The sequence below is a fragment of the Ochotona curzoniae genome, unplaced genomic scaffold, assembly GCF_017591425.1.
Source record: "Ochotona curzoniae isolate NIBS_2020 unplaced genomic scaffold, NIBS_Ocur_1.0 contig_1302, whole genome shotgun sequence".
Taxonomy (NCBI): Eukaryota; Metazoa; Chordata; class Mammalia; order Lagomorpha; family Ochotonidae; genus Ochotona; species Ochotona curzoniae.
In genome coordinates this window covers 7,255,714-7,274,962 of record NW_024465035.1, presented here as the reverse complement: position 1 = coordinate 7,274,962, position 19,249 = coordinate 7,255,714, and the positions used below count along the sequence as shown (strand labels likewise).

Genomic DNA, 19,249 nt, shown 5'->3' with positions numbered 1-19,249 from the left:
AAGTGAAATAAAATTTATTTTTGAGAACCTTGTAACTTCCTAGAAGAGATAGAAAGTTGAATCTTGATTAGGCATAATAGGAATATGTAAGATGTTTTCAATCCTAGGAGTAAAGGGAGAACAGGGGATATTGACTATGTTTAAGGAAATACAGTCTCAACAGTTACAGGCTGGTCTCAGTCAAAATGAACCATAAATATGTTTGTGTTTCTTTCCCAAATATATTTCTGTATGTGTATGTATATGACTATTTTATTTTGTATTATATCTATATTAATACAATACAAATTTAAAAGTATATAATATATTTATATATAATACAAGTTAAAAAGATATATATTACATATAATACAAATTAAAAATATATATAAAATACAAATTTAAAATAGTCTTTACAGAATGAATAACAATAAATGATTAAAAAATAGCATCTAGGCTCACTGGTTCTTTTTTTAAAAGTTACACTGCAGCATTATTTATCAACTTTTTGCTTCATATCAGATGAGATTTGTGTGTATATTTGTAGGTCATGTTAGTTACCTACTGAATTACATTTTACAATAGACACAGTAATAAAGGCGACACCTGCAAGAAGCTAACATGACATGCTTTGGCTACAACTGTCCAGGAAGCTGTTTTATAATTCTGTATATAATGCTTTCCTGTATAGTAAATATATTTTTTTGGTTGGCTTCACTTTGTAACAATAATCTGTAGTCTGGCTTATCAGAAACAGTACATTTGATTATATAGATATGAATATCAGTAATAGAATTTGTACATGAATTTCTAAGACATTAAAAAGTCCATCATTAACATAAAAGAAATTAATATAAAATTAGAAACAGATGATATGAAACAAATTGGACAGTATTTTATAGGCAAGGAAGATATTTCTAATTGTATGCAGAAATAAATGGTCATTGTTAAGTAACTGAACAAATTAAATTTGAAAGCCTGTATTATTTTTCTAAAAAACCATTTTCTTTTGTCTAAAAAAGATTCTAAAGGTTTCATTTACAGGCCACTTATAAACTGACATGAGTTACCGTAAACTACAACAGTTGAAGGTAACTCAAGTGTCATTGAGCTGTTATAATTCCTGTTTTGTTTATTTTGTGAAGAAAGCTAATCTTTACTCTTTTAAAAAGCATTTCAAACTATTTGCAAGTTTTCAGATTTCTTGTTTTTGTTTATGCTGTTTTCTCTTTTGCTAAGATATTGAATTGACCATAAACTAAAAGAGAACCAGCTTCTTATATTGGAGGAGCCTCAAATTGGGTGAGATGTTGGTCTCTAAGTATTAATACACATTCATTAATCTATGCCAAGCATTCATCATATGAACTAATTATCAGACATAGACTGGGCTGTGGTGGTTTTTGAGTATGTTCTAGCTTATTATTTTTGTGACTTTTACCATGGTATTTTCATAATATGTATCTACGGATGTGAGGAATACGTTAAAAATCATTTCATATTAGAATTTTTTTTAAAAAAATCTTTATTCCAGTAAATACATATAGTACAAAATGTACCATTTTGATGATTTTTGAGTTTTTAATTCAGTGGCATTATTGATACTCTGATTGTTTTGTATCCATTCACCACAATCTACTCCTAGCTCTTTCCCACGAACCCAAATAGAGTATGCTTGGGTTCTGCATTAAAGTCCTTCAATTCAGTAAATTTGAAGCATTATGGTAGTGTGATATCATTGTCCAGGAGTGGAGCATTTGTTGCTGTTGGTGGCTTTCTTTCCTACTGGGTATTCGCTGGTCCAGCACCCGCGACAGTGGACACAGCACTGCCATATCAGGTATTCCTTTTGGCTGGATTCAGGCCCATTGTAACCTCATCTCTTTCTCCCTCCGTGATGGCTGGAGAGAAAGATTAGCAAGAGGATTTTCATACTAAGGGAATTTGGTTGGAATCGCAGATTGATCGGGAATGGTTGTTGAACTTCATGGGAATAAGAATCCCTGTGCTTCCTGAAGTGATCAAAGGCAGGTGTGGCTGAGATGCTCTGCTCCTGGTGGCGCCCTCGGAAAGTACAACTAAAATACTTGGGTTCTGATCAAGTGCCATGTCTTAGCTGAAAATAAGTTGAATAGTTTCAACCTGTTAATGGAGAAGCCTACTTAAAGCTGAACTTTTTTTAGGGAGAGAAAACTCACATTCAATTATGCTGAAAAAAAAAAATTAGAGGAAGCTTGAATGGTTCTGGCTCCAGTAAATAATAGACTGGTTTTAGAACTATGCTTCCATGTGTAATTTTGTGGTTAGTTGCTTGTCTGTGATGATAAATCACGTTCCTGCACAGGATCTCTGGCACCCTGGTAAATCTCAAACAAGTGCCCAAATGCTAATTTATCATGGCTCCTCAAATTCACCAAATCAATGATTTAATGGTTTGCCTCTCCCTTTCTGAAACCCCTTCCTTCTTTCTTCTTTTTGGTTTTGTGACATTTTAGTTGTTCGAAACAAGTGACTTGTCTGCAGCATTTTAAAATTTAGGACTATTGCTAGTCCCTAGAATAGTCTTAACTTTGATCTCAGGAATGGGTTAAAAACCTCAACATGGGATATTCTAACAGGAATATCCTAATAGGAAATCCTATCTGATTTTCTGTCTCCTAAACATTTCCCAATTCAATAGATGTCAAACCTAGCTGTACATTAGCGTCACCTCAGGAGTTCTTCCAAGTGGTGCGCCTGGTGGCCAGCCTCAGCCATTCTGCGTTAATTGCAGTGGGCACAGTCTGGACACCTGGCTTTGCTTCCTCAGTTTGCCAAGCAGTGTTCCTAGAAGGACACACTCACATTACCGGTTTTGTGATTCCTTCGCTGTGGTGGCAGGCACAGTGAGTCTCTAGGAATATGTACTTCAGTGGTCCCTCAGGATGCTTACAGTCTTGCAGTTGGGAGGGGCAGACACACTACCAGGGAATGCGGCATTGCTGGCAGAACATAACATGTGGTGAAGCATTGGGAGGGAAGCTGGAAGAGGTTTTTGGATAGAAGTACAGTCAAGGCGTAGCTGCATGGGGTGGGCAGAAAGGAGATCTGTGCCCTCCCCGCCACCTGCGCCAGCCTCCAGCGGGGACTCAAGGTGCCTTGGGTAACAGTGAGGCATCCTAGAACTATGTTGGTGCGTTCTTTGCATCATAGATGCGGCCACGGCAGGAACCCTTCCGGTGTCGTCCCACTCAGTTTCGGGTCTAGGCCAGGGGTGCCACTTGTCATTGAAATGATGTATACTGACACCCGTGCAGGAAAGACAGCTTTTTAAAACGTTTTGTCTAGTACTTTTTATTTTTTTTAAGCCCCAGATACTTTGTCAGTTCCCAGATGCCAACTGCAGTGGCTACTCAATGGCAGATCTGGAAACTCCACTAGAGTAATAGGCTTTGGCTGGGAATATTATGTCCTAAATTACCAGTGGGTATTTATATCTACCCCAAAGTAATTAGGAAGCCACTGTGATGACCAGCATCCTGGCTATAACTGAAACCTAACGTAGTAGGGAAAAAAAAACCAAAACAGATAAAACCCCTTTAAACTTTGTATTTAGCGTTCATTGTCACCACTCCTTTATCTCCCCTGCAACATGTTCAAGCTTGTTGCCATATTTTTCCACAGTTCACTGTTGTTTAGGACCTGGATGCTTCCCACTTGACCTAAGCATGAGAGAACTTCCAAAAGTTCATGGGAAAATCGAATTAAGGGTTAAAGATATAAGGCCATGCACAGCCTTTTTTTAAAATTTATGTTATATTTTTCATGAAATTTTTCAAGACCCCTCACCTGTACGTGAAAGCCTCCAAAAGAGCCATTCATATGGGCAGCTACACCTGTGAAGTCTGGAGGCCGAGGGAGTGTGGGAATGACGCTATAGGATACTTAGATGCTCATGGAAAGAAGTGTTTGTTGTAAATGTATATTACTTCCAATGTGTTATGGGACTCTTTCGAGATGATATACGTCCAGAAATTTGTCTTAAATTTGTATCCAGCAGTACAGAAATCAGTCCACACAGCCTTACATCAGACTGTCTTCCCATCTGGGTCCTGCCAGCACTTAATCACGTTTTACAGGAGTTCTCCAGGTGGGAGCTGTCCAGAGAACTCTGCAAAGAGTAAGTTTCAAGAGTTCGCACTGTGACTAAGTCAATTGTAAATTTAATTTTAATTAGTCGAATTTAAATTCTATAACTACCCTCTCTAATCTTCCCTCTTCCTTTGGCAATCGCTAAAAAGAATTGCCAATGATTAGTACTGGAAATCTGCTGCGACCCTGTGAACTTTTTGCTCTTATTTGTACATTCATTAATGTAAATATCATAACGACACTACAGACGTTTCAAATAATACGACAGCAAGCAAGACACAGTCTCTGTTCTCGAAGGACCTACAGTCTAGTGAAGCGAACACTTATTAAATCAGTAACTATCCAAATTGTTAGCACTGTGATGACTGAAAATAAAGACAAAGACAAGATGCGGTGACAGTTACCAAAGAGAATGCAGGATGCTGGAAGAGTACATAATGGGGGCCAGGACTCTAGTAGGATAGGATTAGTCATAGAGTTGCAACAGTATTCTAATTATTAACTAAAAAAGGCAGAATGCAGTTGCCCTGCTGTAGGGCCGGCTGGGTCAGACTGGTAGCAGGACTGAGACCTCTCCAAGGAGGGAGCTAGCATGTACATGGCATGGCCTCCAAAGACACGGGCTCTGTCAGGTTAAGCTACTTGTACATACATAACTGGATATTTCTGGTCTTGAGCAAGTACCAATAAGCTCCTTACTAAAGTATATATGCAGCTGTGATACTGGTCACAGATAGGATGTGATAAGATGAGTGCAAGTGTTTACAGGATATTGCATTTCCTCTCCAGTGTGTTTTCACAAAGTTGTTTGGCCTGCAGCCCCGGCTTTTCCTCCCTGTTCTTAGAAATTGGTATTTCGTCCATTGATGAAACTATGTGGAAATCAGCTCTGACATCCCAGACAGACAAAATGATAAAAATCTATATATATATGGCTCAAATAGACATCCTTATATGGCCAACACAGACCATATTTCCAGAAATTCATGTAAGGAAAACGCCACCTGCAGCTAAAGCCAAAAACAAAAGAGTTGACATGACAAAAAGAGCAATATGCTACATAAACGTGCTGAGTGCAGAGATAACCAAACTCTATTTGAAATTTAAAAAGAAAAGAAAAAAAAAATCATGTCCTTAGAAAGTGATATGATGGTAGGCATTGCTTTGCTAACACTGTCACTGGCACAGACTTGGTATGTCTTAAAAGCATTTGGATTCTAAATGCTTTCTCTGTTTGAAATGTATGTGTTATGCAGAACTCTGAATGTGCTTTAAGGCTTTCGGATACCTGCCTGCATATTTATCTGTAATACGTGGCCATCTGAAACATGCAGTAATACTTTCATTAAGTTTTTAAAAATCTTACGTATCTGTTACAGTGTTTTGTCTTTGCTGCTTTTGCGCAGCAGGTAGGAAAGCCTTCTCATAGGACAGAAAATTGATTTTAACCTTACATCCACATGGTAAATAGTTCCTGTGTGTTGGTTGCAATATTTCATGCTCCTGGGATTTTGTATTTTACTAGTCAGATTTACAAAGTTTACCTTTTTCACCTCTTGCCTTCATCTCTGTGGCTGACTGTAAGATGCCTGGATAGAATCAGTCAGTGTTTGTCACCCATCACGGTAATCTAAACTCACAACTCGCATATGCCTAAGAAGCTGATGATATTCTCCTGCTTTGTTTTTTTTTTTTATATGGGTTTATAAAATGGGTAATGCGCATGGTTATAATGTATACTCTAGAGGGGTATGAATTATATATAAATACATATAGCGCTTTACATTAATAAGTGCAGTATACCTCTAAGACACAAAGCTCTGTGCCATTTCATAATTTGCTAACTTCTTACATAGAATTTTGGAATAAAGAATGTCTTGAGGGAAAATTAGTAGGTATGATTAATACATTTGTTGTACTATATATTAACTTGCTAATAAAGTCATTGTTAGATGTCTGTATGTTCACTTACTCTGTGTGTCATTTTCCAAGCTATATCCTTAGATGCTTTCATGTTTTATATTTATGAATATAGCTTTGTGATTCCTGGGTAAAAGGTGCTATTCACATTTAAAACCTGCTGTTTCAGTTCCCATGTTAATATGACCATTGACCAGGTCATTAAGGATCTAAGACAGCCAGGAACCATTCTTATTTATAGCCATATTAAAGGATGAGATAAATATATTTACAGGATTTTGTTAGAGTGTGTTTCTAATACTGTTCTCACTAACCTTTGTTAGTTTTTCTCTTAAATTGAAGCTGTTTTGCCCAATAGCTTTCTGTCCTAAGATAGTCAAAGTGAAGTTGCACGGGCAAATTCCATGCTCTTCTGTAGTCCACTTAATTTTCCTTTTATACTTTGCTGTTTAAATTTGTGCAGTATGAGGCTAGAATACACTCTCCTTACTTAAGTTTCAAAGAAAAACGTCACGCAATCCAAGTTTGCAGTAACTATGAAATTACCCTTATCAGAAAATTTAAATGTAAGAACCAACATTTCAAATGTAACGTAATATTGCCAAGTCTCAATCATTATATAGGTGATTATTGGTTTTAAAATCAAATGTCATTTTTGGTAAATTTGTTCCTTCACAATGAAAACTGCCCAAAGTACTCCATTCTGTGACTATTTGCATATTCTTACTGATTACATTTTGTATACTTTACTTCAACTGGCTTCCCTCCTAGGTCCCCACACTTCCCCCTTTTTAAAAAACGTGGTCTCGGTTGTGCTTTTAAGACAAGATTGCCTGAAATTTCTTGCTTTTGATGGGTGTTTTATTGTCACAGTCTTTGTTTTGCTCAAGGCATGGGTTTTTGTGTGCCAAGATTCATGGTCGCCTTCCTCGATTTTGACTAACCTTTCCGGTTTGTGGGTGAAACTTGGGTGCTATTAGGGTGACAAATTTTCACTGTGTTTCTCCTAAACTTGTCTTCCCCCAGGAGGCCATCGTTTCCTACACACTTCAACTTCCGCTTTACCTTCTGCTTTTCTTAGGTTTCTAATGTAAACAGTGTGTGTGACTGGACTGGTAGCTTTAAGGAGCTCGATTTGCATATTTCCCTCTCATTTCAGTACTTGTGCTAACTTGTTGCTTTTTAAAAATCTGCAACAAAATGTTTGATTTTTCTGTTTCCTACAAGTGTATTCTGAGAAATAATCCTTGTAACTTTTTTTTTTTTGCTTAATAATTAGCTGTCTTTCAGGGTGCTAGGGGGGTGCTATTGAAACCCATGCGAGAAATGATGCTTTTGTATTTTGTTCGAGATTGTACTATTCTTCGTCTTCATAGAAACCATATGTAATAGATTCTCTAAGTAAGGGGATTATCCTTACGTGATCATGACTGTTTACCAAATTCGGGGAATTTACCCTGGATTACAGCACAAGTATTTCTTGCCATAGCAGATGTAGCAACCCAAACTTTTCTGTCTTGCGCCCCGATTTTTTTTTAACAATGATGGCCATCTTAATAAGTCAGGATGTCTTTCTGGTGACCCAGTTTTAATTCGGACACTTACGGGCCACGTATTTTCTTCCTACAAAGCGGCGAGAAAGTTTTGAGCCCCCCTCGGACCTGTGTCCAAAGCTCTGAGTCCTCTCTCACGGTGTCTCCTGACAGTGAAGGGGCCACCCAGTTTGCGAACAGACTTAGGATGGAGCAACTCGGGACTAGTGGCCCTCGTGGCTCTGCAAATAATCCTGCGGTGGGGACACTTCCAGAAGTGTCTCCAACTTTCAGTGCCCTGTGCGCCCGTCTCCTGGGGTCCCGGGCATCTCCCCCACCCCTCGGGCCCCACCTGCCCCAGCTCCCCAAGTCCCCCCGGAGCCCGGCCGCGATGCTCCCCGGCGTACTCCTCCTTGCTGTGGCTTTTGCGGCGTGTGGGTGGTTCGTCCTCTGGCCGGCCCCCGCCCCGGGCCGCGCGCCCCGCACACCTGCCCGCCCGCGCGCGCTCTCCCGCCGGCCGGCCCCGGAGCATCCCTCCCCTCCCGCCGGCGCTCCCCTCGCGCGCGGCGCCCTGTTATTCCGGGTATTGTGTGTGTAATAAATGTCGGGCCGCCTCACTCTAATCAAGCTCATTACAAATTCCTGCGCGCCCGGGGCCGGAAATGGTGCGCTCCCCCCCCCCCCCGCCCGCCCGCTCGCTCGCTCACTCATTCACTAGTTACTTGTCTTCAGGCTTTTTTTTTTTTCCCCTTGCTCGCCGCCCCCGCCCCCTCCCCCAGTCCCGGCCCTCCAGCCCGGGTTTTAATCCCCATCCCTTTTCCGCCTTCTCCGTGCACCCTGCCCCCGCCGCCTTCCTCCTCCTCCCCCCCTCCGCCCGCCGCCGCTCGTCGCTCGCTCCCGCTCTCCGGACGCGGCGGAGGAGCCGGCCCCGCTGGGGAAGGCTGCGGGCGGCCGGGAGGAGGCTGCGTGCTCGGGGCTGGGGCAGCGAGCGGGTGCCGTGTATTAAAATGAGGAGGAGGAAGAGGAGGCAGCCAGAGCGGCGGCGGCGGCGGCGGCGAGCGGCGGCGGCGTGGAGGGCTGCAGCCCGGGCGGACGCGCGGGGCCGAGCTGGGCACGGCGGCGGCGGCGGCGGCGGCGGCGGCCGGGATGAGTCACTCCTGATCGTTTCATGGGGGCAGAGACGGCGGCGAGGGGGAGAGCGAAGGAGCGAGCGAGCGCGAGCGAGGAGCGGCCCCGTCCGGGGGCTCGACTCACACGCACACAAACACGCGCGCACGCCTCCCCTGGGCCGCCCGGCGAGCCGCGGCCTCGCCACCTCGGCGGCCGCCCTCGGACCCGGAGCCGGCCGGGCGACCCCGGAGCCGCCCCCCGCGCAGCCCGGAGCAGCTCGGGAAACTCCTCCTCAGTTTTGTTGCGGCTCCCGGGCTGCTTCTCCACCCCCCCCCCTCACCTCACCCCCTTCTCCTCCACCCCCACCCCCCCAAGTCCTAGTCCATTGTGGTGCTCGTTGTTTACCTCAGACTCTGGCTGAGTGAGAGCTCGGAGACTTTCGGGGAGGGGGCGGGGAGTTGGTGGCTGCCGAGACGGTGAGGTGGTCGGGGGGTGCCTTCAGAGCCCCCCTCCCCGCGCTCTTCCCCCCCTCCTCTCTCTCTCTCCCCCCCCTCCGTCGCTCACTCCGGGCTCCCCTGACGCTCCAGCCTCCCCCTCACCCCACTCTCCCCCGGTGTCCATGGGCAGGGACAGCGGGGTCCTCGGGGCTGTGGTCGGTGAGGGCTGAAGCCAAAGTGGCCTTGTGGTGCCTTCGGGGAGGGGGCTGCGCTTGCGACCCCTCTGGCCACCCCCACCCCCACCGCCGCCGTCCCCTGGTGGCTGCCCCGGGCCGGGGAGGGTGCGAGGCTGTGGGGAAAAGTTTGGCATTTGTTCCTCTCAGTCGCAGTTGCTGGGGGCGGGGGGCCAGGGGCCTCCCTCCGCGTCCCCGGGGCCGGGGAGGACGACGCTGCTAGTGACAGCCCCGAGTGGCCCTGGGCTCCCGCCGGCCGCCCTAGCGCGCAGGAGGGAGGCGCACGGACGCCCGGGGACCTCGCGGGGAGCCCTTCTCCGCAGTCATCCCCCCCCACCCTGGTTTTTCAAGAGAATCCTGTCACCACCTCGCCTCCCCAGTACCACCGTGCCGTGTTCGGCTCCAAACGGATTTTGCTTTGTTTTTTACGATTTCCCCCCAACGAATCACTTGTCAGATCAATTTTATCTTCTCCCTCCTCCCTCTTTCCCACTTTCCCCTCCTCCCTTTCGGAAACCCCATTCTCTGAGGTTAGACATTGTACAAACCATATATGTTGTTTTTCGAATTGTGATTTTTCTTTTTAGCCGCCCCCCTCCTCCCATGGCTACTCCTCTGGACGTTTTTTTCTGCCCTTCCCCCGCTTAGGGGGGCGGGGGTAGGGGAAGAGAAAATAATACAATTTCAGGGGAAGTCGCCTTCAGGTCTGCTGCTGGTTTTTTTTTTTTAATTTTTTTTTTTTTGTAATAAAAAAAAAAGGACATAGAAAACATCAGTCTTGAACTTCTCTTCAAGAAACCAGGCTGCAAAGGAAATCTCCTTTGTTTTTGTTATTTATATGCTGTCAAGTTTTGAAGTGGTGAGTTTCAGGTCGGTTTTGCTAATTTCACTCAGTAAAACTGCAGTGTTTCTGTTTCTAGATAGTACTTTGCTTCTTTGTCTCTTTAAAAGGCCACAGTGAAAGCTTGGCCTGGATCGTGCCGGCCCTATGGAATGGATAAGGGCATAATCTCTTCAAATGTGATCCTGGGGTTCTGTGGGGGCAAGGGAGGTGATCCGGTCAGGATGTGATGGAAGACATTGCAAAAGAAAAAGATTCTTAGAAGCAGAACCCTGGATTTGTCGTCCTTTTCAAAGGGAAATAATTGCTGTAGTTGAGTTCACTGTTTCAGATTTGGTGTTAGTTCATGCACAGGGACATGGGATTTGGAGAAAGTAGTTTGGTTTCTGTGTGCCAACTAGCCGTGACAATAAAAGGGGCCTGAAAATGCCTAACTCAAGAGAAAGTCTTGAGCCTGGCATCTGTTGAGACTGAAGTTTTTAGTCCCGCAGCTGACAGTGGAGCCAGGCCTGCTGGAGGTTGTTCTTTTCCATTCTAAACTGAGGTCTGGTGAACTTTAGCCTTGGGCATAGAGTTTAAAGGAGTAAATTGGGTGTTTTATGTGCATATAATTTTGCTTTATAATATAAGGCTTTTTACAGGATGGCAACGTTTAATAGACACTTATATGTGGGTATTCAGAAGATAGTTTTTGCATGACCTATATGATGTTTTCATTGTCAATACATTAACTAAATTATAATTTGTCACTTTCATTTGCTGTAAGTTTAAAGTGCTGTTAAGCCTCATGATTACTTAATATGTTTTGCGGCATTAACTTTTGATACTGTTGTCTACCCCCCTTTTTTTCCCTTCTTAGATTGCCCCAGGGTTCAAAGATTTTCTTTTTAAATACTATTTTGAAATTTGCCTTTTGCTGTAGGGTAAGGCAGTTTCAGGAAAGGCAGGTCCACATTATTATCCACATGAAACATTAAAATCAAGAGTTTTTAAAGTGAATAAATATCGTTAACTCTGGTTTTAGACTGCAGCTTAATATAATGGAGAAGAGTAATCTTGATAGAAAAAAAAGTGGTTGAAAACTGCACATTTATTGTTAATGAACCTAATAACCAAAAACAGATGGGGCCTCGATCAACGGTAAACCTTAGTCCTCAGCCTGCCACCCTGGAGTACAAAGATAAATAGCCTTTATTATTTTTCAAACTTTATATTTTTACAGTTGTCCTTCTTAAGGTTGCTTTTAAACCCCTAGATTATCAGTTATTCCCCCCCCCCATATGCAGAATGGAGCAGCAGTCTAATTACACAGAAGAATAAAATGCTTATAGAAAAGCCATACTTTCAACAATCACTACAGACTGGCTTTCCAATCCAGGTTGAGTGATTTAATATAGTGCATTTTTGGAAAAATACGGTGTTTGTCAAATTAGTAGACACTGGCATAAGTTTTCAGTTATCTTGGTCTGTATCTCTCCAACTATGATCCCCTTCGTTGCTGGTAGCCACAATCCTTTCACGTATTCTGCAAGTTCATGAAATAATTCCACTCACCTGTTCTTATCAGTTCTAGTTAAAGTTATATTTTGAAAGTAACTGATAATGCACTTATTTATTATAAATAGTATGACAGTGATGTCTAATATATAACTGAAGATGATTATATTTTCTAAGTTAATTATGATGTTAATTCCATTCCATATTGAGATTACGTTTGACTGTTGGACCTTGCGTTTTATCAATATCATCAAGATTTTTTAAAGTGAGCCTGGCATGTGAATATAGTGTGTAAATCAGCTTTTTGCTGCTTAAACCATTCTCCATTAAGAGCGTTCACAGACTAATTCTGAAACAGGAGTTTGAATGGTTTGGTATGGAATGTTTGAAGAGCCCCTCGAGTTTTCTTGTTTGCTTAGGGGTGAAGTGGTCCTGTCACCTGTTTGACACAAAACTGGACGGGGTATTTGACAGGTCATGTAACTCTTGAAACCTTGATTGTAGAAAACTTTCTCTACCCATTAGTTTCTAACCCCAGTGTGGAGTGTAAATAGCCATCTGCTTCTAAAATGTATTATTTTCCTTTCATGGAACAAAAATATATGTAAAGTATAAAAACTTATTTAACTGATATTTTAGTCTGTCACCATTGCATCATTTTAAAATGCTGCTGTTGATTCTGTAATGAGTTTCTAATTTTTAAAAGTTACAAAGACATAAACAATTTGCTGTTTTCTTTTTGGCTACATATTGTAAAAGAAAACCCATTTTCCCCCCATTTAGTTTTGCTTGTAGATGACAGATCACCTTTTTATTCATGTGTGTTGATACAGTTTCCGCAGATTATTCTGTTAATTTGAATGGAAATGTAATGCTGTTATCTAGACATACAGAAATGTCTGTATTATGTTATATCTAGGTAAGCAGTTCTCCAAATGTGTTTGTGGAGAGAAATGTTTAGCAGTAACCTTTAACATGGGGCACATACAGATATAGACCCCCCCCCAACTCAATTATAACATATCTTCTTTTTTTAAATTCTGGCAGGTGATCTTTAGACAGTGACTGAGTATGGATCATTTGAACGAGGCAACTCAGGGGAAAGAACATTCAGAAATGTCTAACAATGTGACTGATCCGAAGGGCCCACCAGCCAAGATTGCCCGCCTGGAGCAGAACGGGAGCCCGCTAGGAAGAGGAAGGCTTGGGAGTACAGGTGCAAAAATGCAGGGAGTGCCTTTGAAACACTCGGGCCATCTGATGAAAACCAACCTCAGAAAAGGTAAATCCTGGAGAGCCACGAGCTCTGGTGTGTACCCAAGTCCACCTTGTGTGGGGGTGGGGTGCCTGAACATGTCTGGTCTCCTTTCTTTGATTCTCTTTCTGATATGAAATAGCTGCATTCTGAATAGTAATGTCAGTCTGGTTTGAAGGTGTTGGCTCTGTGGCTTGGGTGGATTATCTTACCTGGCTATGGAATCATGGGACATTTAGGTGGTCAAGACTGAGTTGGCTTACTGTGGTCTTAGTTTGCACGAGGGACATTCCGGAAGGCCATTGTAGCCGAGGGTGTGTAGGTGGCTGTTGCTTCACTGACTCTGATCAAGAAGAGGAGATTTAGCTGGTTGGACAGCCACCCTAGCGTTTTCATAAGATTGTCAGTTGGTTAGGCAGTTTCAGAGAGCATAGAAATCTTAGGTAAAACAATGTGAAAGTTTTATGCTATCATTTTTTGTGATTTATTAAAAGCAAGCATGTTATTGAGTAGTGAAAAACCTGACTCCTCGATTTTAATTGTTGCTAACATGAGTTTATTTTTGATAAGGACACAGTCGGGTAGGTGTGTAAGAGGAGGATATGTAATAGTGTTGACTCTTTTCTACTGGTGTTGAAGTGCTCAAGTTCAGCAGCTCGGGCTGTGTCTGACTCTGCTGTTACTGCAACGCTGTGCCTGTGCTGGTATAATGTATGTGCGTCACAAGTGTCTTTATTTTATGTCTGAATAGGATGCCCAAGAATCAGATTTTCCGTATATTTACTAGGCAAAGTATAAAAATGCCTTCTTTTAGCAACCAAGAATATTAAGTAGGTAAAGTTAGAAGGCAGAGGAATTTCATTGTGTTTGATGCATAGCATTTATCATACAATCATTTATTTTTTCCTTGGTTTGGCGAAAACAAAGAATATATTGATCCTGAAATGAACAGACACAGCAGTCCGTATTGTTAGATCTTTATCTATTAAAAATGGAAAAACAGCACTTCAGCAAATTCTTTGGCCTCTACTTGTGATTACCCTATTTATTGATTGTTTGCCAAGAATGTATGCATCTTAAGAAAGCCAGGGTAAGAGCATTAAAAATATAATTTATTACAGCTTTTCAAACAGAGTGCATTAATATTGTACTGTGAAGCAGTGGGGCTGTATAAAAAAGACTTTCTGACGCCTGCAAACATATAAGTTCCATAAATTCCTAAATAGGAGATTTCAGCTGTCTCTGGTATTATGTGATATTTGCACAGCAAACTTTAATGCCAGGACAGTTTTAGACAAGGATTCTACAGACTTCACTGCTCCTTACAGCAGACGTGCTGTTTACACAGGCTCATAAACCTTCAGCAAAAGCTTCTCAGACTGCCTTCAGGTTTAAATCATGTGGTATTTTTAGCCTTGAGCAGTGACCAGTGCTCTCCCCTTTGGATGCAGGGAGGTTCTGAAGTTGCTGCAGTTGGAAGTCTTGCAAACACTACAGGAAGAATCGGTTCAGAGAAGGCTGCTCTGCAGCATTACTCCCCATTAATAGGAGGATCACCAAGACAGTTCGCTACCAGATTCAGCAGCTAGATTTGTATGTGGGTGAGCCTGCTGCTACTTTGTTTATAACCACGGTTCTTCTACCTGGAACACCTCAGAATTGGCTCCCTGAAGTCTGAAGTGTGAATGCAGTGTTTTCTGGTCATTTAGAAAGCCTACAGCATGCGGTGGGTCTGCGGAGCAGTTTGCAGGTGTGAGAAGTGGCATCAAGCACTGCACATGTTTCATCCTCTAGGAGGGAAAACGCATGTTTTTGTTGTACTAACACAACTCTTTGAAGACCTGAGGACAGGAGGAGAAACCAAAGCATAGTAATTTCACTTCCGTTTTTCTTTTTTTTTTTTAATAACATTGCATTCATAATGTCATTTTAAAAATGTGGTTTAAATGGAGAAGGATCTCTGTTTACTCCAGACAACAAATTACTGAAGCCTTTTGGTGGATTTTTTTTTCATCTTTTTTTTTTTCCATGTGCATAGTTTCTGTTTGACAGGTGCTAGATAAAAATTGTGGCTGAGATGAGAAAGCACGCCTAAGAAAAAAGGGGCTGAATATTTTTGTTTGTTTAGGAGATTTTGCCAAAATACCTTCAAGCCAAGGAAGAAATCACCAGTTTGCATATTGCTATTTTTGCTGTGGTCTCCCCAAGTCCTCCTCAGATCCCTGACGGCTTCTCTCTGGTATAAAACAGCTGAATGAATGACAAGAATATTGGCAAGCTCAGCAGCTTGCTTTTCATGCCTCGCCTATTGGTGCTTCCGAATGAGTTTATGCGCTTCTCCAAGTAAACCTGAAGGGGTTTATTTGTCAGGGCTAGGATCCCCTGTGAACAGTTCGCTAAAGCTTTGGTGAAGACGCACATGTAGAAAATGTAGCTCTTTTCCTGCCAGCTTTTGTTCAGCAGCAACAAGCAAATAGAGACTTTTTAAAGGGCCTCTCTGGTGTCAGTAGGAAATCCTAAATTTTAGTCATGGTTACGATTGCACCAGGCATCTTCGGCACTTGGTAGAATTCAGTAAGTCCGGAGAAAGGAGCATCCAGAGGCAATAATGATGTAGGACTAATTGGGGATCCTCGGTGCCCTGTTAAAGTAACCCTTGTCATCATTTATGCTGAAGATGATACCCTCTTGGCATTTTGCCATGGCAGAGTTCAGATGCATTTGCTTTTAACCCTTCTCTGTTGTCATTGGAAGTCTGGCAGTATAGTATATAAACACCTAGAGAATCGCAACATTTCATTCAGTTTCTAGAAGCAGCTTCTCTCTGATAGTAGTGGGTCCTGTGCTTCTTGGTCGTCAGACTTGTGGGTTTTTGTATTGGGTTAAAGGAAAGAGACTGTGTGAAATGTGTGTAGGTTCTGTTATCCCAGGTTATCTTGGTGAGGTCACTTTCCTGTTCGCTTGCTCTCTCTCTCTTTTTTATCATATTTACCGTAACAAAGATTGTTTATTCTAAAGACTTGCGGTTACCGTGTTATCTTTTTAATCAGGTTGATTAAATGAGTAGTCATAAAAAGAAATGTTATTTATTATGCACATATTGAAATGGTGTGTATTATGTAGCTTCGGTTTTGTGTTTCTTTTATGGAACCAGTTAGGATAAATGTCTCAAACAGGGAGAAAAATCATGGTTTTGCAGTTAAAGATCATTTGTTTGGACACAAACAGGGAGTTCATTATTACCAGAAGCCTGTGGGCGGCTGGAAGGTGGGCTTTCTGAAGACAGCTGCAGTGTTCCGTTCCAGGGCTGTGTTCTCCTCACGGCAGAGCAGAGGACACGTGCTGATGGTCAGCATTCTGAGCTGATCGAAAAGCTAACTCTACCTTCATTGCTTTCGCAAGATGCACCATTCAGAATGCAACAAGAGCCCAGATTACCTTAGGACCAAGTTCACATTCTGTGTATTTCTCTAAAAACTTTAGAAAACAAAAGAAGATGTATTTGTGTGTGTGGTGTGTGTGTGCACACCTGTGTTTCTGGACTCAGTCTGCCGCGGAAGCAGTCCTCCATTCTCTCACTGATGTATGGATTTATTTTCGTGATTGAGTTTTCCCTCCCCCACGCCTGTGTTTCTGAAGATTGTTGGTTTTCTGTCTTTTTCCCGTCCCTCGATAGGAACCATGCTTCCAGTTTTCTGTGTAGTGGAACATTATGAAAACGCCATTGAATATGATTGCAAGGAGGAGCATGCGGAATTTGTGTTGGTGAGAAAGGACATGCTTTTCAACCAGCTGATAGAAATGGCATTGCTGTCTCTAGGTTACTCTCATAGCTCTGCTGCCCAGGCCAAAGGTAAATAAGGCGTGTGTGGGGTTGGAAAAATTGCTTGGCATCCTTTGTTTACCTCGTGGAGAAAGCACTGACTATTTCTGTTCAAAGAACTGTGTTACATTGGTTCCTTATAGACTGTGGCTTTAAAAAATTGACTTAATTCAGTTTGGTTTAGTTAACACACATTTTGCTCATGTGGAATGTCGAGGTAGATTTTTTTTTTAAATTACTTCAGCTGAATCATTAGTATGCTTATTGACCTTAATAATCTGCTCCACTGAGGACCCACAAGGAAGTGAGGAGCGTATTTGAGCAGATGGACTGTTGAGAGTCAATTTGCATTTATGACTGAATATCTAGTTCTGTTTCTTTTATTCTGTTTCTGATGGTTTTATGGGCTGTAAAGTATTTTTCAATGCTGATTCCCACTGCAGTAGAGAATCTTATCTAAATCGTAAAGCCATTTAGAACTGGTTCAGCTATGTCTTATTAGAACTTCCTGTAAGTTAGGAAAATGTGGCCTTATGCAGAGATTTTATTGATGGGGTTTTATTTCCAAAATAATAAACAACCCTACAGTCATTTACATAATTTCACAATTTGGAAAGCTAAGCTGCGAATATTTTCATTGACCTGCCTTTTAGAGGGAAGGGAATCATTCAAACAGAAATAACAATATTGTTTGTGGAGGGGGTAAGGAGGAAAAATCTCCTAGGTGTATTATCGGAGGGGTGAAGGACTTAGTCACATATTCCGTTTATCTGTGCTAGGGCTCATCCAGGTTGGAAAGTGGAATCCGGTTCCACTGTCTTATGTGACAGACGCCCCTGATGCTACGGTGGCAGACATGCTCCAAGATGTGTATCATGTGGTCACGTTGAAAATTCAGTTACACAGGTGAGTCAAGATAGCAGGGCCAGGGAGCACGCTGCTTAGCTTGTGTTTTGAAACCTTCAGTGTTTCTTCAGAACAATTAACCCGAATCGATTTTGCTACCCTATCCCTTCTGCTTTTTTCCCTGACTTCAGTGTATAATTCAAAAGCAGCTCCACCCCCCCTCCTCAATTCTGTGGCTTTGCGCAGGTCATCAGAAGATGTTACGTTTAGTTGATTATGTGATGCTCTGAAAGAAGGCATTTTACATAAAGTTTACTTAAGAAAAAAATATTTTTGCATATCGTGAACAGTGCCATCTGTGTACATTTGTGAAAGATGCCTTTCTTGCTATTACTGCAATCTTATTTGGTTATATATACATATATTTTTTACCATCTTCGTTCATATGAACAGAGTAATGAGAGGAAATCAGTTAATAAGTTAATGTTTTTCACGGTGGCTCATGAGAAAGCAGTACACCTTAAATTGTCTTCCCGAGCGCATCAGAGCAGGAAGGTAGAAGTAACATGGAAAAATAGCCACCACAGGCAGCTGATGTATAATTCATGCATCGATACAGCAGATGTGTTGTATAAAGTAATTAACTAATCGGAACAATCAGGAGACCGAGAGCAATCTCCAGATGCATCTGTTTGATGCGCAAAATGAAATCTGTCTGTCTTAAAGGAATGTTCTGCAGCGGGATGCAATCTTGTAATAATCCCCTTTCTAATCTATGTCTCAAATAGTTGCCCCAAACTAGAAGACTTGCCTCCTGAACAATGGTCGCACACCACAGTAAGGAATGCTCTGAAGGACTTACTGAAAGATATGAATCAGAGTTCGTTGGCCAAGGAGTGTCCCCTTTCACAGGTACTTAGCATAGCATGTAAGAAATACGAAGACATCCTGGGCAGCCCCTTTCTGAGATCTGATTGGGCTTCAAAGCAACTGGTATCTGAAGCAAGAATCTGCAAAATGCAGAGTGGCTTGACCACTGGTGACCTTTTCAAATATGCCTGATTCATTCTGAACTGAGCCTTTGCACTTTTTCTCCCTTGGGGAAAAGAACGAATGACTATTTACAGGAAAAACAGACTAGCAGAGGGCTGTTGTGCTTGCTTTTTAGATTGGCCTTCAGCATGCTCTGAGCACGCTGTTGCATCTCCTGTGTGCCCTGTTGGGCAAAGTGTCTGGGGACCCAGCGTCCACAGAGCTCTGTTGAGTGGCAGTGGCAGTGTTAGAGTTAATGCACGAAACTTCAGCCTGTTCCCTGAGTAAGAGAACAGTATAGTTCTTGGATGCTTTGCTCAGACTGAAAAATCAAAAAGAAAACATTCAGTAAAAATAACTATAAAAGTAAGAACAGAAATCTTTCCTGCATACCTGACAGCTGAACAGTGGTTAGGATTTTGTAACCAGTTTTGTGGGATTACTTTGCTGCTGGTTTTTTTTTTTGTTCCTAAGATCTTTCTTTCTCTTCTGAGAGATGCTTGTTTAAACCACTGAAATGAAAGATAGATTCATTATTACTGCATTTAAACTTTTACAATGAACACCGAAAGAGGACAACTAAAACTCTAGAGACTGTCTTTCTCCAGAGATT

The 19,249-nt window shown here is 42.2% G+C and overlaps 1 protein-coding gene across 5 annotated transcripts in view; it reads left to right on the top strand.

Annotated features, from left to right (window-relative positions):
* The window catches only part of SATB1 (SATB homeobox 1), a 93,053-nt gene that overhangs the window by 10,561 nt on the left and 63,243 nt on the right, over positions 1-19,249 (top strand). The window contains exons 1-5 of one of the 5 annotated variants that reach the window (XM_040963429.1): positions 10,031-10,201; positions 12,728-12,962; positions 16,612-16,788; positions 17,538-17,664; positions 18,393-18,516. In XM_040963429.1, coding sequence (XP_040819363.1) covers positions 12,752-12,962; positions 16,612-16,788; positions 17,538-17,664; positions 18,393-18,516 — 639 coding nt within the window. In that variant the 5' untranslated portion in view covers positions 10,031-10,201; positions 12,728-12,751. Of the gene's footprint in view, positions 1-10,030; positions 10,202-10,234; positions 12,963-13,248; positions 13,250-16,611; positions 16,789-17,537; positions 17,665-18,392; positions 18,517-19,249 lie in introns of those variants that run through there. The other 4 variants (XM_040963466.1, XM_040963439.1, XM_040963447.1 and 1 more) reach the window with 4 other exon arrangements.